Source organism: Phaenicophaeus curvirostris, chromosome 16, assembly GCF_032191515.1.
Source record: "Phaenicophaeus curvirostris isolate KB17595 chromosome 16, BPBGC_Pcur_1.0, whole genome shotgun sequence".
Classification (NCBI taxonomy): Eukaryota; Metazoa; Chordata; class Aves; order Cuculiformes; family Cuculidae; genus Phaenicophaeus; species Phaenicophaeus curvirostris.
In genome coordinates, this window is record NC_091407.1 from 1,245,302 (window position 1) to 1,268,273 (window position 22,972).

The 22,972-nt window shown below is 39.5% G+C and overlaps 1 protein-coding gene across 2 annotated transcripts in view; it reads left to right on the plus strand.

The window, feature by feature from the left end:
• The window catches only part of ABCC1 (ATP binding cassette subfamily C member 1 (ABCC1 blood group)), a 44,542-nt gene that overhangs the window by 5,215 nt on the left and 16,355 nt on the right, over nt 1-22,972 (plus strand). For both annotated transcript variants that reach the window (XM_069870555.1, XM_069870556.1), the window contains exons 2-16: nt 5,390-5,566; nt 6,264-6,389; nt 7,400-7,537; nt 8,648-8,773; nt 11,511-11,572; nt 12,439-12,570; nt 13,606-13,833; nt 14,505-14,682; nt 15,412-15,573; nt 15,929-16,021; nt 17,439-17,642; nt 20,122-20,268; nt 20,649-20,736; nt 21,786-21,855; nt 22,728-22,854. In XM_069870555.1, the coding sequence (XP_069726656.1) occupies nt 5,390-5,566; nt 6,264-6,389; nt 7,400-7,537; nt 8,648-8,773; nt 11,511-11,572; nt 12,439-12,570; nt 13,606-13,833; nt 14,505-14,682; nt 15,412-15,573; nt 15,929-16,021; nt 17,439-17,642; nt 20,122-20,268; nt 20,649-20,736; nt 21,786-21,855; nt 22,728-22,854 (2,058 nt within the window). The remainder of the gene's footprint in view (nt 1-5,389; nt 5,567-6,263; nt 6,390-7,399; nt 7,538-8,647; nt 8,774-11,510; nt 11,573-12,438; nt 12,571-13,605; nt 13,834-14,504; nt 14,683-15,411; nt 15,574-15,928; nt 16,022-17,438; nt 17,643-20,121; nt 20,269-20,648; nt 20,737-21,785; nt 21,856-22,727; nt 22,855-22,972) is intronic.

Genomic DNA, 22,972 nt, shown 5'->3' on the forward strand with positions numbered 1-22,972 from the left:
TTTTATACACAGTTTCAGCTGATGCAGTGCTGTCTGTAGCAAAGGATTTGAAGTCTTTATAAACACTAGGAAATACTGATATTTAGGTTTTGGGCAAGAAGATGCAGACACCTGATTTAAGTTTCGTGGTCTGACTCCAAAATGTGAAGGTCAGAGTAAAGATGCTGCATTTGCATTTTGGAAACATTGTTTTAGTCTGTCTTTGAAATTTCTAAAGCTAAATTGAATAAATCTGACCTGTTAAGCTGGTTAACTTTGGGTTGCTCTTTTAAATTCATCACTTCTTCTAACATACTGCAAAATCTGGATCACTCGGTGGTTAATTGTTTTCCTCAATTCTCAGTGTGGTCAACAGTGTCGCTGTTTTTACTACTGCATCGGATGGAGAATGGCAGTATCTTGGACCTTTAAAGCAACCTTTGAGGGAGAGTCTTTTTCTGCACATTCCCTCCCCTGTCCCTCCCTCTCCGCTGATGCCAGTAGCTCTTCTGAGGCTCTAGGCTTGGCCAGATCCTGCAAATCTGCTATCTTGGAAGAAAGGAAAATTTGCTATCATAGATAGTGTAGGCTAAAGGCTGATGTCCTCCTGGCATATGAGGGAATATGGTTAAATCGGCTCATGGGTTTAAAGGTGCTACACTGGGGAAGTTTTAATATGATATCCAGAGCTGCCAGATCGTGAGGCTTCCTGTTTCAATGAGAAAGTGATGATACTATTATAAACTGTCATCTGCAATTACAGTGTTAGTGCCTGAGATACCAAATTACTTGCATTCTACAAAATGTAAGCATTGCATTAATGAGAAATGCTTTTTGCTATTAGAAAAATAGCATTCAGAAGCTGTATCTTGGTATTACAAAGGAGATGGTTCTTCATAGCTGATACCAAAGTAGTGGGTACACATTGATGTTAGCGTCAAACTCCATTTGAAGGAACCGTGATATGAAGATTCCGGTGTCGTTTTGTAATTTCATTTTTTAAGGCAGGTGTGTGCTAATGTTTAAGTGATTTTTCAGTCGCAGCTGGTTGATGCAGGTGGATTTACAGCGTGATTGGTGGCCTGCATCTCTCAACGCTTGCGCACAGCAGGCATGAAACTGAGCGATTTTGGTCTCTCCATTTCTGCTAGTGAGAATTTGAAAATGTGCTGTGGGTCAAGTAGGATTATTGTTGTGAGAGCAGGTGGCTGCTGGCTGCTCGCTTAACAGCTTTTCCTGGCTGTCGGGAGAGAGGTAGCCAGGCGCATGGTCCTGTCCAGGGTCAAATACTGATGTTCCTCAGGCACTCTGGAGGCACACAGCTCCCCTGAAGTCTTCCTTCCTTCAGCAGAGGCAGGGTAGCTGATCTTCTGTGGTGCAGCTGTGTCTTACAGTCCTACTGCCAATGTTTTTATCTTGCCTATGCCTGAAATTTTAGATAGGAATGAATATGGCTCTTTATTTTCCTAGAGTTTAAGCACTGTTAGGTAAGCGACTTACCTGTGAATAAATTCACGTGATCCTGGGAATGACAAGCACGTTTTGTGCTCTTGGTGATAGAGGGTTTCGCTTCAAATGTGATAGGAAGCCTTTTGTGTGATAAGTGTGCTGTTGGACACACAGACTGTGGACTGGTATTTTTTTTTTTCAGCCAGTGCTGGCGATGGAAATGAAAACTGAGAAATACTTAAAAATACCTGTTTGCTCTTCTGGAAAACTTTAAAATTGCCCAGGGATTTTTTTTATTTTTTTTTAAAAAGCCCTGTCTGAAACTGCTTAATATCTGAGATGTGGCTTATCTGGACTAGAAATTTTTCCTGATGTTGAATCTGAACCTCTGCTGGCGCAGCTTGAGGCTTTTCCCTCTGGTTCCGTCAGCTATCACTTGGGAGACCAACACCCACCTCACTACAGCCTCCTTTCAGGTAGTAGCCAGTTGCTGCAGTCATAGCTCAAGTTGGAGGCTGCTTCCAGATGCTACAATAGCCACAGACCTAACCCTTTCTTCCTCCTTTATGGCAGGGGGCTGCTAGTTTGTGCAGGCTTTTATTGGATACTTGGATCTCTGTCAGTTGATGTACTCTTGCAAAGTGGAAGGGTTTAGCTGATCAGCCAGAATGAAAATTGTTATTAATCTTTGAGATGTGAAAACGGAGCAAGTTGGTGCTTAATAAAACCTGCTAAAATAGTGTTTCTGAAACTTGAGTCAGAAAAAAGTCATTAATTTGCTAACTAATGTCCGTTAAATATAAAGGTCTGCTTCACTGAACGTTTCTGCATGGATCCATAAAGAATTTTGGCTTGTGCCAGGGAAAAAACCCAACCCTCTGAAACTGGGCTTATATAAAGCAAAGGAGAAGTGTGTACTTTAAACTGGCAGAACTAGTTTATAATTGTGTAACAACGTTGTCATTTGAATATGAGTACATGTTGGTTTCATGATGAGTGTGACATGTTTTCCAGCCACAACTGAACCTCATAAAGCTGTGGTATCCTCCATGCAGAACTTATGCTTTTCTTTTGTAATGGATTGAGTTCCTCTTGAGTTCCTGCTTCTGATGTGACCTCCTGACAGGTCCCCGAGTACCTTTTGGACAGATGTTACCTGGAAAGCATGGACAGTGTGGTCAGTCTGCAGGGGAGCCTGTAGCTCCTCTCCGGCGAGGATGTGGATTCCGAAAGGGAATTCACCTTGTGAGGACGTTGAGTACTCAGCAGCAAGTATTTGGCCTCTATTTCTGTTTGTGCTACTTCCATGTGTCAACATATCCTGAGAGAATTGCACCTAGGAAATCAGCAGGAAAAGGTAGCGCCACGTGTCTCTCTTCATGCAGGATTTCCTCAGCTTTCATCACCTGGAATGAGTGTAAAATGGAAGGAGCTTCTGCACTTCACCTGTGTGTAGCCATTTCTTTTGATCAAAGAACAGTGTATTTAAGCTAAGCAAACTCCTGTTTGATATCAACAGCCTCTGGATCAAATCCTAGAAACATGTGAAGGAAGACACACTGATGTTACTGTAGCTGTTAAATTCTAGCAGTAATAGTATCTGAAACTGCCCATTTGTCCCAACGTTCTGTTCTTAACCCCGAAGGACTGTTGCATCGTAGCCTCCTGCCTTTCACGCAGAAACACCTCCAGAAAACTTGTAAACAGGAGAGTCATGTGAAAGATTGTGTGTATTTTTAGAATATCCTCTAGCCAATATGCATAGCAGTCATGCACACAGTACTTCTTTTTTATTTAGATACATGGCAGTCACATGTGCTTTACCTGCCCCATCCTTTCTGCTTGATTCATTTTACAACGAGCTTTAAAAACACTAAAAAAGGAGATAGTAACTTTCTTAAACATTGTATAGAACTCCAGAAATTTACTCAATAAAATGATGTCAGCGCTCTTGTTTGTTGCAAAGCTGATTACACCCTTTCAATTTACTTGTTTAATCATATTAAGAGTCTGAATTTGTGAATTGTAAACTGTTCTGCAGAGTCATGAGACTTTTTCTTGGCTATTGTGCTGGAGCGGAGCAGCTGGGACTTGGAAAGCCAAAGCCGTTTGTGCGGTGGCTAAATGTAAGGATGACTCAGCTGAAATTTCTGATAATGTTATGCAGCCAGGGAATTTACTAAGCTTGTGGCTCACTTACAGCGTCTCCCAGCTGCTGCCTTGTCATGAACAACTTACATGACCCGTGTGCAGATACACTAAAACATAATTGGGCATTTTTATGCTCTACCGGTGTTAATTTCCTTGAATTGGCTGCATAAAATTCAGAGAATTTTTTAAAAAGGACAAATTAAACCTTTTAAGTGAGAAGAATTTTTAGAATACTGTGGAATTAGAGGAGAAAAATAACTGTGTCCTGTGCATACTGTCCATTGTAGATAATGGAGAAAGAAGTCTCAGATTCAAACAGAAATTGAGAGGGAAGTGGGGAAGGGAAATATTTTTATTAATACGTTTTCCAAATAAGTTGGTCAAATGGTCAAATTTAAGTGGGAACCCGCCTTTTTACCCTCCATTTGAAATTTTTGCAAGTTGTATCTTCTGTTTTAGATCTATTTTCTAGTCTTTGTGTATGAAAACGTTTAGTCAGTGGAAGCTGGGGACAAATAAGGATCAAAGTGTGGTGATTCTGAGCAGTGGGATCTGTTTCCAGCTTTGATGTTGGAATAGAGAAGGCAGGCACTACAGCTCCTCTTGACTCTGTTTCCTCATGTATAAAATGTGGATAATGGCACTTCTAACCGTGACTGAGCTTTCATAGGCGAGAAGGATTGCTGACTGCCATTATGTCCCAGTGGTGGTACTGGTATTCTGTGCAGTTGTAAGCTCTGTAACGGTCTGAAAAAATGCTTTGCAATTGAAAATGACACTATAGTTGTTATAACGAGCCTTTGGGCATGGGACTGCTGCTCTTGGCTGTGTGGCTTTTAAACAGAAGCCTGTGAGCTGTGCTTTGGATGTTGAATATTGCAGTCCATCTGCAGCAACCGTCTCTCCATTGTGTCGTTCTGCTGGACAGTCAGAAATCTACAGGTCTTAAGAGGGAGTGTCCCTTGTGGTAATTTTACAGCAGAGTCAGTGATTTCAAGGTTGAATTACCTGCAAGAGGTTTTCTTAAGTCAAGCCAGTCGTAAATATGGTATGAAAGTTCATTTTACTAACTATCCTGTCACTGTAAATAGTTCTTGTACTGGAACTGGTGACTGCATTTTCACTATTGCATGTGTCAGTTTTTGTTTGTGTGGTAGTATATCTTATTTTTGAGAATAATGCGGAGAGAAATAGTAAAACTTTGAATTATATGGATTTACATATTCCTGTTGTTGAGTAGGACACAGGCTGCAAGGACAAGCCTTTTACTTAGTTCTATGCCTTGTTGTTACAAATTACCGGTCAGTCTCAACTGAGTTCGCTGCAGACAGCTTGGGAGCTGTGAGACTGCTTTACAGACTGTGAAGTGATGTTGTCTAGTGCTGTTTGCTTTTACTGTGTACCAGGTAATATTTCCACACTGAGATTTGGGAATGCAGTGAATCTGGGTATACATATGTGCCCAGTGGTTATACTGAGAAATAGCTAGCCTTGTTATGTTATTTTTTGCAATGATAAAGCAAAAATTCGTAAGTAATACTGCTGTAGATCCTAGTATTACATTTGAATGAGTTATGTGTTATGGTAGCTGTGTACAAGAGTGACAGTAATGTCATCTTGTGAAGGTCTAAAACGTCTGAGCCTCAAAAAGTACAGTAAAATTAGATACATCACGGAGCCAGTTTAGTACAAGTATAAATAAATACGCAAGAAGACATATAGAGTGAGGCAGATAGTGACCGTTTCTTTTATTAAATACTGACTTTCTCTGTTTGCTTTTTCTTTAACTCAATTAATTGTCTCTCCCCAGGACTGGAATCTGACATGGCACACAGAAAATCCAGACTTTACCGAGTGCTTTCAGAACACGGTCCTGGTCTGGATTCCTTGTATTTACCTGTGGCTCTGCTTCCCAGTGTACCACCTATACCTTCGTTGTCATGACAGAGGATACATACAAATGTCAAACCTCAACAAAGCCAAAACGGTATTTGACATTTTAAAATCAGAACTTATTAAACTTGGCTGGAAATTTGAATCTTGGCTGTAACTTGTTCTACTTGTCTTTGATTTTTGAGCCTTATGTGTTTCTTTTGGGCTTTCATCCGTAGGCTTTCAGAAATCTTTTCTGACATAGCAAAAAAAGTATGCAAAAAGCATCCCTTTTAAGACCACTCGGAGAAGACTATTTTGAGGCAACTCAGTCTTGAGGCCTTTATTTCAATAATAAAAATGTATTGTACTGTCAGTTTCTTAAGTTACGTGGCATAGATTTCTAGAGCTACTGCGGGTGTTCTATTCCACTTCTATTGTGAAGTGGGTACTTAATGTTTTCTTATTTCCCTCCCTGTAGAAATCCCCAGTTTTAAAGAGAACTATAGTGGCATGGTGTGTTGGAGAGTTTGTGTCTGTAATCTGTTATTCAGGAGTGAGATTCAGCAGCTTTCTGTTTCGTAATACACTCAACTATATGTTGCTAAAAATTAGTAAACTTTTTGTATTTGTAGGGATCCAGTAGGTAAAGCTAGATTACTCTTCTTTTGTGCATGTTGTATAATGGCCCAGAAGAGCCGACCTGATTGTGACTCCCCTTCTACTAACATGCAGCATCTAGTGTTCATGTGTATATATTGTGCTACGTAATCTGTGTGAACTGATGTATGAAATACACTTTTGTATTGTAGGCTTTGGGCTTAATACTGTGGATAGTCTGCTGGGCAGACCTTTTCTACTCTTTCTGGGAAAGAAGTCAAAATATTTTTCGAGCTCCATTTTTTCTTGTTGGGCCTACATTGTTGGGTATAACAATGGTAAGTTGTTCGGTTTTGGCTTCTGTTCATACAAAGCATTAAGCAACAACACGCACCTTGGTATTATTCACAGTGCTGTAATTCTTTAAGCTCCAGTCTTTACATGCAGCCTTAATCTGCATTTGAACTGGGAAATATTGACCCTGAAACATCTACTTTCTTTTATTAAAAAATTTTGGACTTCCCCCTGAACCCCTGTACCCAGCTGTGCTCAATTTGTTGCACATCAGCACACAAACCAGTGCTCATTGTGGAGGAATCAAGTCAAGAGAACTGATTAAACCTAAATAATAGAAACCACACTAAACTTGGTAAAAGACTGTGGAAGGCATTGCATTGTTAAATACCTTATTACAAACTGTCTTGCAAATAACATTCTTTAGTGGCTGTTTTCTTTGTTATGTTTGATGGTATGGCAGAAAGTTAAACTAAAGTGGGGCACAGGACAGGACACAACTACTCCAACAGCAATAATAACGATAAAAGCCAATCCAAAAAAAAACCCCAAGAGCCCTGAAGCGTATTAACAGATATAAGAACTGTTAAATAGTTTGTGGTCACTCAGTAGTGCAGTTGTTGAGCTTTTGTCAGACTGATTGAAAATACATGTTGCAGCAGTCAAGTGAGATTACTAAGTTGTACCAGTCCCTAAATGACTCGGAAAACACATTATATACAGAAATAGAGCAGAATTTGGTCAGTGTTGTTTGGCATTGTGCGGCTTGTATGGAAAGAATATATTTATTTTAAAAAGCATTACTCAAGAAGTACTTGGAAAGGATATAATGCCATTGAATTACATGTTGATTTGTGATGTAGAACCAGAAAACTAAAGAAATAGACTGACAGCTTTTGACAATGCTTTTGTGTATGTTGTCATTTGCTTCTATGTAATACATATTTCTCTTCCTTTTTTTTGTCCACTTAAATGTATTTTTGAATTGTGTATGTGTAAAACATGTTGTAAAACTTAAAATTCGTGAATATATTTTTATCTTATTTGTCCACAGTTACTTGCCACATTTTTAATACAATATGAAAGACTAAAAGGTGTCCAGTCTTCAGGTGTAATGACAATTTTCTGGGTCATCTCGTTGTCATGTGCCACAGTGGTTTTGAGATCCAAAATAATGCATGTCTTGAATACGGTAAGTGCTTGCTAACCTCATTCAGTTGAACATAATCCCAAATGCTGCACTAACAGAGTAGCTGCTTGCTAATTATGCTGGTCAAGTCAGTTAATGATCCATTCAGTGTACTTTCATTCTTTGCCTTATTAAAGCAAAACAAACAAGACTTAATGGCTTCTGTTTTGAAATGCTAGTGAAATTTGTTGTGATCCTAACTGTAGCAACAGTTGTAAAGAAAATTCTACTAGCTGTTCCAGAAAGGGGATGTATCTAAGAGCAGTAAAAGTGTATAATCACTGATATGAAACTGTTCTGGGAGTTTACGTCATCTTCCTGTTTACTATACAGTGAATTTCCTGAAACGCTTGGTTTGATGGTAATGTCTCATCTGCTGAGGCAAAATCAAAGAGTAAAAATGAAGTATTTCTGTGTCAGTCTGCTTTATAGTAAAGGCCCCAGAAGTATCAGATTGATTGTGGAACTCCCTGAAAGTGGCATATCGGTGGTACTTGAAACCTGTAAGCCATCTTGTGACTTTTGTGAACTTTCAGTCAACTTTTGTCTTTAGCTGCTGAGAGTGGGACTTTATTGGTGGGTGTATCTGTCCACCGCTGTACTAGTCTCTGTGGATTATGCTTTATGTATCTTTCCCAGTCACAAAAATGGAAGAACCTTTTGGTATTTAAGCACAATGCCACAAACTGTAATCTAAATTCTGCTCCTCTAGTTCTTATTTTCTGTGTGCTTTCCAATTAACAAATCTGCTTCGAAAACTCCTTGCTACCCAGTGCATAAATGCCGTCCTCCTGTAAAGAATACCTTAACTTCAACGAGAAAGCTGTGTTTGTACAAACTGTGTCTTGAAGAGAATTTCTCTGTACAAGTAGTTCATAGTTGTGTTTATGACAGTGATTGATTAAAAATAAATGGTATCTTTCATCTCCTCCCCCTTCTCTTTACCTTTCACTTTACCAAAATAGATGCTGTCTTTAATTTGCATGGGGGTGGGTAGTGTAGCATTTATGTTGTTTGAAGAATTTATGGTAAGGAGCTGGTTTATGTTTAATAGTAACATGTTTTAAAGAAATGCCTCAAGCCATCTAACTGGAGTGTTGCATTCCTTTTTAGGATACTGAAGTGGATGCATTTCGTTATGTCACCTTCTGCATCTACTTCATCCTGTTACTTGTACAGCTCATCCTGTGTTGTTTTCCAGAACGACCACCTTTGTTTTCTGAAACAGTAAATGATCCTGTAAGTGTTCAGTCTGTGCTGAGTATTGTACCTGCAGTATTCCGTACAATGATTTGTAGGGCCATAGTCTCCCAGGGGCCACATAATTCACATCTTGTTGACTGTTTCGCGCTAGTGTGTTCTTTCTGCTGGAGCCCGTAACATGCAAAACAGGTGGGCTGTATTTAAGAGGGAGAGCAAGAACACAGTTTCAGTCATTCCTGAATAGCGTTCCTGAAGGTTAAGTCATATGTCTTTATCTTCAGTAGTGCTTCTGGTAACAGCTGGGAAATACTGATTTGGAATGCTGTCTTCCTACTCAACTGACACTGTTTGGTAGGCAGTAACTCATAAGGATTTGTATTCCCTTCCCGTTGGTGGGGAAGACTCTATACTTGGAAAACTTGTCAATCTGGATAGATGCACTTGATTTCCATGTTTACCTCTCTTCTGTCAAGCAAAAATTTAACCAGTTCAGTTTCAAGAGCAGTTGATGTTACGAGGCTGATCTGGATGTAGAAATCTAGTTTTATCTAGATGTGATCGTTTTGCATGTTTTTAATTGCACATGCTTGCTATTTGGCGTGGATCTATAGTGACCCAAAGGATGCTGGATCCTTATACTGCTTGCTTAGCCCTGGTTTAGGCCTTCTGAGTCACAGTGGAGGGACACCTGTTATTACCTGGAGTTTGGAGGTGCCAAGGTTAGAAACCTTAGTTCTGTGTTTGTTCATAAGGTGTAATTCTGTTTTGATGTTAGGTGGTGAGGGGGGAGATCCCCAGCTGCAAAGGCAGTGTTTAAAATGTCCGGAACCTGTTGCATTTGCTGAATTCCGCTGACCTTCTCCGTCAGTGTCCATTGTACCACTGGTTCTCTGCGTGACCACTGACAGACAGTCTGTGCATGTGCCTGGAGGGAAGAGCGTACTGCTGGGTTCTTGGGTCCTCTTCACCTTTGGGTTCTTTTCATCTCAATCAGGGATGAAGTGTATTTGACAGGATACTGTGGATTTATGGAAAATTTCTTTTATGCTTTGATCATGATAATTATAGGGTGCTTTGAGAGCACAATGGTTTGTTTGTGTTGTGAGTGTTTCTAGGAGTGTCTCTAGGACACAGGGCAGACTTGAAATTGTAATTGTCTTTTTTCATGAACTGTGTGTTTGTTCAGTATTACGATGGCGAGAAGAAAAAAACAAGTAGTATTAGTCAGTCTTGAGTTCTGGTGTATTCTCTTCTGCCAAACCTTTACAAACCAGAAATGTTTGTAATTCTGAGTATAATCTTAGGATATGTTTACTTAAGCCAAAAAACTACAGTGAAATTTCTGAGATGTAGATTGTGGTGTATATAGAAGTCAGACTATTTTTTGTCTCTTGTTTTTACTTTGCTTACGTTATGTGAGGCCAGACCTGTTACAACTTGGCTGTCTTCATTCTGTCTGGCATGAATATCAATAGGATTATTGGCTCTTTGTGTGACAACTACTTAATTTTGTCACAAATGATACTATTTTATCAGTAATCTAATAGGTTTTCATGTTCTAAAAGTTTTGCTTTATGCAAATGAAGCCCTGTTTTCGATATTACAAGATCTAGTGGGCTTATGAATTTAGAGCGTCCACCTGCAAGTAGATTTTCAGAAAGTATAAAGGAAAAAAGCATTTTACATAAAGTTCAGGATGTTTTGAAATGTTGTTGGAGTCGAAAATGTTCCTTGTGTGTGCTGACATAGAGATCTGTCTGTTAGGAATGTTGGCATGGCTAAAGGCTCGAAGTGCTGTGCCTCCTCCACTCCCCTCACATAGCTTAGTGGAGAAGCCAGGTCACATAAAGATGAATTGAAAAATACAGTATTGGCAACACTTGGCTGTTTTGATTGCAGTCCTCTAATAATGTTTGAGTTTTGTAGATGGAAATACCTGAGTTGCTCCAATTACAGTTGGTGATAAAAGCCTAGTGGTTTGTGTGCCAAAGGAGTGGCTGGTTTTAGAATTCTTTAGGCGCTGTTCGAGCAGTGAAAGAGGGAAGAGAGAAATCTCCAGCAGAATTCTGGAAGTAAATCACCTTATGTGCCTTTGAAATTCTTCCAGCCTTCCTGTTGACTGTTTTAATCCAACCAGATAAGGAGAGGATGTTAACATGAAGAGTAGTGAAACGAGACAGCCATTGTGCAGGATGTTGAACGTGAGGTAGCTGTGTACCTTCCTGGATACTTAAGTTTCTTATGCTTATTGGTGAGTGAGGTGCAGGATTTTTAGAGGCTCTTTTGGGGTGCTTTTATGAAGTTTGACATGTGGGGTTTTTTTCATTTGTGCATCTGTTTTGATGGAGTCACAGCGATTAGCTGCTAGAACACTAGAACTGAATTCTTTGTTTATGACTGACGCTAGCCAATTAACATATTAGTGCTCTCATATGGTAGCATACCTTGCACTGATATAGATAGGCAGTAATTATGACATCTTGAGAGATTATTTGGCCTGCACCGTCTTATAAAATTCCCTCAATTATTTGTTGTGTGGTTGATAGGGAGCACTGCTATTCATGTATCCCAGTGGCCCAGCCTGCTGACAGCCCTGAAGTTGGCCTTGTGTTTTCTGACCAAACTCTCAACAGCATAAATGACAAGTTTCGTAATGTGAAAAAAAATACTATAAGCAAAAGGATTTTCAAAAGCATCTTTTCTGCTTGGTTTGTTTCTTTTGGCCTGTATGAGTCACTTAGTATGTGGCTTGATTTCTTTTTCTCTCATTTAGAATCCATGTCCAGAATTCAGTGCTTCATTCCTTTCAAGAATCACATTCTGGTGGATCACTGGGTAAGATCAAGATGATGCATAAAGTGTCAGTTAAAGCTAGATGGCATTTTAGGATCTTGCTTTCAGAGTTAAATTGGCAATAATCATGCAAGAATAATTATGGTTGTTTTGCTTGGTTGTTCTGTAGATAGATAAAATTGTTGGGGTTTTTTTGTTTGTGGTTTTTTTTTTTTAGATTTGATTAATCTTCTTTACTTCCTGTGTAGGGTCTTTGTAATTTTAAATTTTGCCAGTGTATATTTAGTATGTTTGCTGAAAGAAGATAAAAAATATTTCTTCAGGAAACATAAGAAGGTAGAAATTGTCTGCTGTATTTAGAAACGTAAGCATTCAGAACTGTTACCTCTTTTTGTCCAAAGGTTAATTTTTTTCATTAACTTAGCTTTAGTTATGCTGTATGATTTGATCACAACACGTGTTCTTGTGACTTAAATCACAGAAACGTAAACTAATATTGGTGTATAGTTGTGGTTGGTACTTGGCCAGAGTTCCAACAGAAAGCTAGATGAAAGGAATTACTCTGTGAAATTAAAGGCTAATAAAGATTTTGAAATGTAGTAGGCATGATAATATTAATTGCCTGGCTAAATTTCAAATAAGATCGCTTCATCCTGTCTTTTATTTTCCCTGAAATTTGAGCTCAGTGGCATATTCTGGATGCTTAAATGTTTTGTTGGTGTCCAGTTCTTGCTGTAAAGATAGGAGGATGTGTGTTCTAGCATCTGAACCTGTGTTACTACAGGTACCAACTCTTGCATGCACTTTTCTGAAGAGCTGGATGTAAGGACCATTGTCTTATGGCACATATATATTTAGACATATCTCTGATGTTCTTAAATATATAGTGTTGATTCTTTTTAATACAGGTTAATGATTCAGGGTTATCGGAGACCTTTGGAAGCCAAGGATTTGTGGTCATTAAATAAAGAGGACAAATCGGAGGAGGTAGTGCCAGGTTTGGCTAGAAACTGGGCAAAAGAGTGGGCGAAGACCAAGAGGTAAGTTCAGTTATCCCTGGCTGGCAGTTCTTCCAAGATGTGGAGGTTCAAAAGCTTTAAGTTACTCAGCCTCTAATTAGAGGTGTTTGTCATATGTTACCAGGCATTTTTTTGTAAGACCCAAGTGGCAGCAATGTGTTTGTCCTTGAATGCATACAGAAAAAGAGCCAAGTAGGGTGTTGAGTGTCCTCTTTATGAAAAGCTGCATGGTTTGGCGTAGTCTTTCAAGGCTGATTATTATTGTTGCTTTTGATGTGTGATTTTTTTTTCCCTGGGAAGGGAATGCTTTCACACAGTCAACCTTCAGTCATGTAATTTAGGATCTTGGGCTCCCTCTATAGTTAGCGAAACTTCAGGAGGGCAGTTCAGGGCGTAAAAGTGAGAAGCTTGCCTCTCTTTTGCCTATATAGGGAGCCTGGGCATCTAAGCCAGATGACTAAAATTAGAAAGATGGCCTGCTTACAGTTTCCATCCTGCTTTCACCATCCTTTACTGCAGTGAATAGAAGTACCTTTTCATTGAAGGAATATTGCTTGCTTCCATACACAGTCTATTTTTACATACAGCTTGTCCTCAGAAGTTTGGCAGTATGTAGTTTGGCATAAGCCAGATGTATGATATGAATGCGTTCAGGCCATTGAGGATGACTGGGCATAAAACTGACTGCAGTCTTTTAACTCTGGTGGTACGGGAAGGCCTTGATTTTGATGCAAGTTCAGCATAATTGGTTCTAGGATAATAATGTCCTTTGCCCTTGAAGTTTAAGGCAGATTATGGCCCTATTCCTTATTCCTCAGGGCAGACCTATAGGAGAAATTCAACAGGGATTTTACATATCCCTACAAAGAAGTCTGTTGGCCAGTTCATTTAGCTATGGTTGTATGATTAAAGAGATGTTTGATTGCCAATAAAACTCATTTAAACTGTTAAGAAGGGCAATAAACAGCTCATAAACATCTTATTTGCATGGTGTACATTTCTCCAGTTGGCTTTATGCTTGAATAAAGGCTACATTATATGCTACTTTTATTTCAGGCAACTATTAAACATGTTATACTCGCCCAAAAAGCAGCAAAAATCAAGTGACTCCAACGGTGATGTGACAGAAGAGGCTGAAGCTTTGATTATAAAACCATCTCAGAAGAGCTCTGAAGCATCTTTATTCAAGGTGTTATATAAAACCTTTGGACCATATTTTCTCATGAGCTTCCTCTTTAAGGCTGGACACGATCTCTTGATGTTTACAGGCCCAGAGATTCTAAAGTAAGACTCATATACTTTATTATCGTATTAAAAGTATATGGATAGAATTTGAAACACACTAGTATTTCACTCACCAAGCTGCGTTGCCTTTAGCTGGCTCTAAAGGGAGGAGTTTTCATGCAAGTTAGAGAGCGGGCACCATTGGTCCATTGGTTTTCAAACTGTAAGATCATGCATTGAATGTTTGACTTTTTATGTTCCTTTCCGGCACGAGGAAGGCCAAGCAGGAACATAATCAACAATAGCAGGAGAGCTTATTTAGTTCTCACCTGTAATGATTGTGGGGCAAAAAGTCACAGTATGTGAAGCAGCAGGGGGTTAAGGGGGTAGGAGGGAGTTGTATTGTTTTAAGGTGAACAGAAGTAAAAGGACCATAAGCAGTTTTAGTTTCGCTGGAAGCAATGTTAGACATCTTAGTGTAGCTCCAGGAGAATGCTGTACATGTAAGGTATGTGATAATTTGTTTTAATGTAGTACCTTGTCAGGATGAGGGAGTGATGTATACTAATGTAAAATGATCTCCAGTTTCTAAGAAGTTTGCTTAACTATCTGAGTTTGGTACTTTGGGTGCTTGCATGACCCATACAACATCTGGAGTAATTCAAGGCTGTAACCCTGACCTAGTCATTTTGATTTGCGTACATAAAGAGAACTAATTTCTCTCTTCACAGATTGCTAATCAATTTTGTAAATGACGAAGCTGCCCCAAACTGGCAAGGATACTTTTATACAGGGCTGCTGTTTCTTTGTGCTTGTCTTCAGACACTGATTCTTCACCAGTATTTTCATATTTGTTTTGTAACTGGAATGAGACTCAAATCAGCTATTGTTGGTGTGATTTATCGAAAGGTAGGTGTTTCTTTAAGTACATAATACCTCTTGGTGATAGTGCAAATACATTGCTTAAGTGGGAATAATTAAAGTAGTTAGAAGGCTCTGGTAGGCTGATTCCTAGCTCTTAAAGGAACTAAGACAGTATCTAAGTTATTAACAAAAGTCTTCTAGATAGAGAAGACTTCTAATCTACTAGTTAAAATACAGGCACCTTCATCTTCCTGCTACCAAACAAGAAACCTTGTCTTGTTTAGACCTGGGGTGTGAAACTGCTTTAGTTTGTGCGGAAATTAAGATGCATCTATAATACGTTTGCAGCTTCATTTGGGATTTAGCAGCGGTGCCACCTCATCTTGGAATAAACTGGCATGTTTTAGAAAGCTGTGGACTGGTTGCTCTGTGAGAAAAACATGTGATAGGAAGTGAGGCCTCTGCTTCTTACAGTAAAAAAAACAACCCCCAAAAAAGGAAACAATACCTGCCTCAAGCATTAAACTCACCATCCACCCTACTTATCCTACCCCAAAGACTGCTTGTTGTTTTTAGTTTTCTATTTGAGCTGCTTGCTTCAAACCATGCAACTTGCATTTTGTAAGATGTGCAGGGTAAACAGAATGGGAAGCAGGAAAAGGATTGCCTTTAATTTTAAATATGAAGCTTTGTAAAGCAATTGGATTCTGTAGAGAAAATGTAAATTGTCTTCATGTTGCCTTAATTGTTTTTTTATTTTTAATCTGCATCTAGGCACTTGTCATCACAAATTCTGCTAGAAAGACTTCTACTGTGGGTGAGATTGTGAATCTAATGTCTGTGGATGCTCAGAGATTCATGGACTTGGCTACCTATATAAATATGATTTGGTCTGCACCTTTCCAGGTGATATTAGCACTGTGCTTGCTGTGGGATGTGAGTATTGTGTGTTGTTTCCTGTTTTGACTTCAACAACATCCTACACTTGTGACTAGAGACAGCTGTTGTTCAGACTGCTTGGGGGTTTTCAGCAGTGTATAGATACAGATTGATCTATATATACCTCTCTATATAGAGGCTATATATGTATGTTTGTTTCAAAAACCAAATTGCATAAACGTCAGTTAGAGCCCCTACTTAGTCCTCATCTTCTTCCCCCAAGCTGACCTTGAAAAGGGAAGAAGATGTGAAAGCGCTACTTCAGAGTGCCTTTATGTACTATATGCAGTGGTTTGACTGAAGATTTTTTAAAATGAGTTTGAATAAATGTTTACAATGAAATGCTTTTCAGAATTTAGGTCCTTCAGTGCTGGCAGGTGTGGCTGTCATGATCCTTCTGGTTCCCATAAATGCTGTGATGGCAATGAAGACAAAAACCTATCAGGTTAGAACTTTTATACATGCAACAGAGTGCTTTAAGGAAACGTGTTCTGTCCTTTGACTTGTTTCTGAGATTCTCGATTTATCCCTTAAAAAAAGGAAGGGAAAGAAATGGCAGTGGTGGTTGTGTATGCAGAATATACAAACTCGCATATTTTTCAGCCTTACAGTGTATCTGTACATAATGGTCTGAAAATTTTCCAGTAGGTAAGATCAAGGTAGCAGGCTACCCAGCTTCATGAAATGCATGATGGTTGGTTTGGAATTAGTTCAGTTTTTAACTCCCTAGGCAGTTAAGTGCAGACATAAACTACTGTTTGCTTAATGAGTGAAATACATTTCCAGGATGGTGGTTGCAGTGTTGGGGTTTTTTTGTGAGATTGGTGGGTCCTGGAAGGATGAGGAAAAAGTCTTAGTTTTTGGCTGTTCTCGATCCCTGGCCACTTTTATACAGAGAGGGATCAGTTTGTTACAGAGAGTGCACAGTAGTAAACGTAGACTTAAACTTTCATGTTTTCTAATGCAAAAACTACTTTCAACAGCTCTACCATGTGCTTTCTGGTACAGACTCAGAGGAGATAGATTTATTGGAATGAAACCTTTTAACTCTAGATGTTCATTAAAATATACCTCAGCATTTGGTCCTCACCTGGGAGAAGTAGGGATATATAGCTTGTCACAACCACACTGCCACTGTTAACAGCTGTTTGGGAGAGCAGTGCAGGTACAGTCTACTGACTTGGCCTAGTGCTGAGTCAGAACATTATTTCAGCTTTGTACTGTCCTCATTAAAATACTTTATGAAGACAGAATGTTCTGAAGAATGGACTTTATTCTTATGGCTTGGAAATTCTTACGGGAATGGAAAGCTTTTTGCCTCAGAGCACTATCAGAAAACCATTGATAGTGCTGAAAATGAGGCAAAACCAAGTTTGGTTGAAGGTTAGATGTGAGCTGCACACCGCTGAAGTTTGTTTACAGCGGCTTTCTTTTTAACTGCGTATTGTACCTAGAGAGGACCCTGAGTCCCAGGCCTCCATGATGTAGGCTTAATCCCACCTAAACCGGTGCTACAATTATTTTGATCTTGATTCGATTTGTAGTTGGATGAAGCATTCTGATAAGGGCAGCTTGATCTAGGGGCATGTGTTCCTGCCCATGGCAGGGTGGTTAGAACTAGGTGATCCTTAAGGTCCCTTCCAACCCAAGCTATTCTATGATTCTTTTAATTAGTTTAAAACGTCTTGTTAATTCTGCATATTTGTTTGTTCAGATAGCATCTCAGATTTCCTGCTTGGGAAGCTAGTAAGCTTTTGATGATAATGAGGTAAATTTTGCTATTGCAAAATAGAAAGCTCAGAACTTTGTGGCTCTGCCAAGTATTGTGCTCTGCTAATTATGTTTTGCCATGTTGTTTTTAGGTGGCTCAAATGAAGAGTAAAGACAACAGAATTAAGCTGATGAATGAAATTCTCAATGGGATTAAAGTTCTGAAACTTTATGCTTGGGAATTAGCCTTCAAAGGGAAGGTATTAGAGATCAGACAGAAAGAACTCAAAGTCCTAAAGAAATCTGCTTACCTTGCTGCAATGGCAACCTTCACTTGGGTTTGTGCTCCTTTTTTGGTAAGTGAAACAAATCTAGAAGTCTGCTCTCCTTTTTGGGATCGTGCTTTCCAAGGCAATGCTTGAGAACTTGTTTTGGATTTGTTTTGGAATAGTTGAAATGCCCTCTGGGAAACTGAGTGGGAAATTGAAGACCTGCGGCTCCACTTCTTTATGAAAAGGCACTACTGTTTTCTTTGAAACTTAGTAACATTCAAGTTGGTTGTATTCTAGAAAGTCATAGCCAAAGTATTGAAAAACAAAACCTTCCTCTGCATCTCCCTCTCTTTTTGATGGTGTATTTGAGAAGCTGAAGATTAAATGTAGTGTTAGATTTGGAAGAAGTTATGAATGCACGCAGTACCTTCCAGGTGGTAGCTGCGGCTGACAGAGTAAAGCTTGCCTTGTTTCTGCACCTTTCTGAAAGCAGCGGGCCCTTAGGGAGGAGCCCTTGTTTGAATGGGATGTTGTGCACCAGGCGTACCTCTGGCTTGGGTTCTCTTGGCATCTGTTTAAGAGCAATCTGGAGTGGGGAGCCATTGCATACCCTGGGATTGCTTCGAATTCCGATTTAAAAAAAAATATTCTTGATATGTGAAACATCCCCACTGTGTTTGTGGTTAGCTTACGTTTAAACTACTTAAAGGGGGAGAAGGGTGAGATCACATCAAAATTGCTTCAGACCCTATTAGAACAAGAGGCCATTGATCTTGTCTGCAAAAGCAAATTAAAGCTATGACTACATTAGGAGAAAATATGTGCTCTTCCAGTTGAAGGTGTTTAAGTGTACTTTCCAGTCTCAGATTCCTTCCCCACAAACATTTTTAGTGTTTACATTATGTTTTGGGCATGATGAAAGGCAGAAGAAGCAGTGTCCTGAGTAGGAAACATCAGCTGCATTCTTAAGTGAATGCTTTTCTAAAAGAAGTCTGAGATGATTTTAATATAAATACATTATTAAATGAAGTTTCTAAATCAAACTCTACAGTAGACTCGTAATTTTGTTTTGTGGAGTCCAAGGTGACAGATTTGCAGAACGAGTAGCTGTTTCAGTGAACATTGTGAATGTGGCAGTGGTCCTGCACCCTAGGGGATTTGCCTCTGGGGCAGAATCAGTCCAGTCTGAAGTGTGAGGCTATTGTTTAGCATCCCATTTCTTGGATTTTTAATAGTTTTTGTATTTTCTTCTGAACTTCTGATAAAAGAATTTGTGCAAGTGCCTACTTGAAAGCATTTTTGATATGCAAAACTTATTTCCTTTACTCCTCCTTCTGTTTCCATGGCCAGGGCTCTTCAAAACATTGTTTAATAGTGGTGTCAGGCAATTATTCATTTTGCAGTAACTCCCCTGCTGCTATGTGTGCTGATACGGGTGTATTCCAGCCGAATGGCTGGTGACACAAGAGTGCAGACGTGCTGCTTGTGAGGTTATTGTTTGGACCCTGTCTTGTTTTCGATCTCTCTGGGAGGGCTTTTCTCCCTGGGATGTGGTTCTCCAAACTAAGGATTGTACAAACAAGCTACTGTACCAGGCACAGCCAGTCATCCACAGTGTGAAGAACAATACATGTCTTCACAGCAGTCAGGTTTTTAACAGAGATACTTATGTCTTCAATGAATGCTGTGCTTACACAAGACTGTTCCTTAGGTATTTGAGCTAATTGTTTCAAGCCTTGTGGGAGGGGGAATACTGAAGGTTAGGTTGATTTCTTGTGTTAAGTGGCAATCTGTGGGAAGGAGTTGCTGGATCTTGTTGTGTGCTTAGTGTGGTTACCATTGAAGGGAATACTGTGAAGGGAATGGATCTGAATGTTAACATTTTGTTTTACTTAGTTTACTTGAATTTTGTTATAATTTAACCAACATGTTTAAAAAAAACCATAAATAAGTATATGGATTTTAAAAGATTATTTTTATACTTTGATGATAACAATGGTTCAATCCCAAATTCTTGTTCAGCATGGATTTTAAGCTTTTCTGTTGTGTATTGTTCAAATACTGTAAGGCTTCACCTTTGTAATGCAGTAGCATTTCAAGTTTCTTTGAAAACAATCTGTCCATGGGCTGTATTTGGAAATCTAGGATTGCAGTCATCTCTACAAAATATAAAATGAGTTAGCATTGGGGTGTTTCCACCTTGTGTATCTATGTTACTGATGCAGTATCTGGAACCATGGGGAGTGCCTTAAAACTGAAGGAGAGCATTCTCTTCTCCTGCAGTTTGACCACAAATAGCCTGGGACATTTGTGGTTTCACCTTTGCTATGTGAAGGAAATAAGTGCTTGGCACTTGCTAGAAGAGCCATCAAATTATTTTTACAACAATAAATTAAAATCAAGTGTTTGTTTTGTAAAACTCATTATCGGGAACAAGGAAGTTACCAGAACATTACTCTCTTTGATTTGTAGACCTCGGGTTCCAGCTGTCAGACTGTGTGACTCCTGAGCTAGTGGCTTTAAAAAGTGTTACCCGAACAGTAACCAATACACTTGGTTTCAGGTTGCCTTGTCCACGTTTGCTGTGTATGTCAAAGCAGATAAGGATGGTGTCTTGGATGCTCAGAAGGCATTTGTTTCCCTAGCATTATTCAACATCCTCAGGTTTCCATTGAACATGCTTCCTATGGTTATCAGCAGCGTAGTAGAAGTAAGTCTTAAGTCATTAACAAGTGTTTTATGTGCAGAAGTAGCCACTGAGTGGGAAGATTGTATTCCTGTGCTTAGAGAGTGTCTGCGGGGGAAAATTCAGCCACCTCAGAAAGGGAGCTTCGCGTTTCCTGTGTGTTAAGTGCTGTGCAAGCAAAATTATCAATCCCAGTTATGGTGAATGGGCGTTCCTGAAATCAACCGTATATTTCCTGTGGTTTGGGAAGCGTGGGTTTGACTATCCAAGAAACTATGTGATGGATTTTCGGGGGAATTAGGAGTGCATAAGAATGATGTAACATATATATGTGATGCAAAACAACAAGCTCTTAAATGTAATGAGCAAACTATAAGACAGCTTTGCGTCGCTTTCCCATGCAGGCCAGTGTCTCCTTGAAGCGCCTTAGGGTGTTCCTCTCTCACGAAGAGTTAGATCCAGACAGCATAATCAGAGGTCCCATCAAAGAGGGTGAGTTTCTTTTCCTGCTGAAAATGACTGTGTGCAGGTTCAGGGTGGCTTTGCAGTGTTTCTTTTGCTTTCTGTAACAGATTTACTGCATTTTTGAGGATTTCACTCAAATTTTAGCCACAAAGCAGCCAAGGGAGTTTATAAAAGAAAATTCTATGTAGTTTCTATGTCCTTCTAAGAAAGCTTCTTTCCTTTCCCCTGCTTTTGTGTCCAACCTACAGAATTGTTGCAGCCAGGCACAGATGGTCACTTTAAAAATTACTTGTTGGACTGTTCCAAGTGTAGCCATTTGAAATTTGTAGGCGGTTAACAGAACGTTAATTAATGCTGTGTCAAACCCCCGCATTTTGGAAAATAACAGTCAGCACGCTTGAAGGAGAAAGGATAATTCCCAGTTCTGGGAAATGCCTCTACTTTATTTTTTGTGCAAAGAGCGTTATTCCCATTGTCACTCTCGCTGTATCCAGTGTTGCTGGTCTGATTATATAGAGCTGTTCAGGAGACAGATAAGCGTGAAGGCAGATTTACTGAAAAAAAAACCCTAATGCCTTTTTTCTTGCAAACCAAAACTTGACTATGTCTGTCATTTTTAAAGGCTTTTTCTTACTTCCTTTTTACAAAGAGAGTGAAATCCCCATCCATCTGTCTCATGTGGTTAGCTGAGCTCTGTATCATTTTAGTCGTTTGTCTTCCTGATAAGCAGTCATCCGCTTTTGGGAATACCTCCTTGCATTGAGGCTGCTGGTTTCTTGAACTGACTTTGTTGTGCTGCAGTGGAGTTGCTGGGTAAAGGAGGATGCAGCTGAATAAGTCAGTATCTTTCTATGGTTGGCATTCCTGTACCTCCTGGTTACCTCTGGTGTAACCTGAGAAGTTTTGCTGTCTTGATAAATTCAGCACAAGCAGAACACAAGCTTTTCATAAGCAGTGGATTGTTGTTCAGCTGGAAAAGTGGCCTATGTGTCCTTAGATTGACTTCTGTGGCGTGATCCAGAGCATGCAATTGCTTGCATTGGCATTTTTATAAATATGAATTTTCTTTTTTTCAGCTGAAGGATGCATTGTTGTAAAGAATGCAACATTTCGCTGGTCCAAAAATGATCCTCCTTCACTGAACAGGTAAGACTCAGTTCCCTTTGTTCCACTTGCTGCGCATTGTAAATTATCTGTATTTGATTTAGAACACCTATATGCAGGAGAATTTGCTTAAACAGGAAACATTTTTTAAACCAAGGGTTTTAAGCTAGAGGAATTTAGAAAGTGTGTTGTATGTATGGAATGCATAAAGGGGAGTAGCAAGAGGTATAATAGGAGGAGAGAGAGCCTCAGAGATTCAAGCTCTTGCTACATGCTGCAGGTGGGATGAGCTCCATCTACAGGATACAGCCAGATTAGCCCCTTTTAAGTGTCCCTGGCCCCTAATGCTTGCAGAATGTCCTCGGAGCCTTCCTTTTAAAATCGTATTCTTGCTGAACTGTAGCCATCCTTGATTCTCATGCTGGAGAAAACCAGTGCAGAACCTTGCACGTGTTATGGCTACCAAAGTAACTGGTGGTGCAGCTGCAAGCTGTGTTTTCCCTCTGACCTGTCCCCGTTCTTAATTTTGGCTGCTTTTTCTTGGGCCTTAAATTGCATATTATCTGGGACAGTGATGCTGTTTGGGAAGAAACTATTGGTATTTCCATTTGAGTTCATGGAACGTTTAAGAGAAATTGCTCAGGTTGTATCACAGTGCTTTTTGAAAGTTTTTTGGGTTTTTTTTCCTTCTCATTTTGGCTAATCACATGTTAAGATGCCACATCCTAAATATAAGAAGAGCTTGGTTGCTTTCTGAATGAGAGATTAGCTTTTTTGAAACAGTTAAAGTTTATGTACTGTGTCAGCATTTGCAGTGGGTGTTCGTATTGCATCTGGCTTTGTTCAATACACTGTTTAACTTCGGGGTTGTGCCAGCAAGCAAGGAAGGCTGAATTATGTGCACTTTATTTCAGCATTAATTTCACTGTTCCTGAAGGCTCCTTGATAGCTGTTGTTGGTCAAGTTGGCTGTGGAAAGTCTTCATTGCTGTCTGCATTACTGGGGGAGATGGACAAAAAGGAAGGCTACGTGGTTGTCAAGGTGGGATGCATCTGAAAAATTGTTAAGCTGGGATTCAGGATTAAGTTAAGAGGAATTCTGGATTTTCAAGTGGTGTGAGGAGGGGAAGAGGCAGCCTTTCAAATGAATGTGGTTTTAG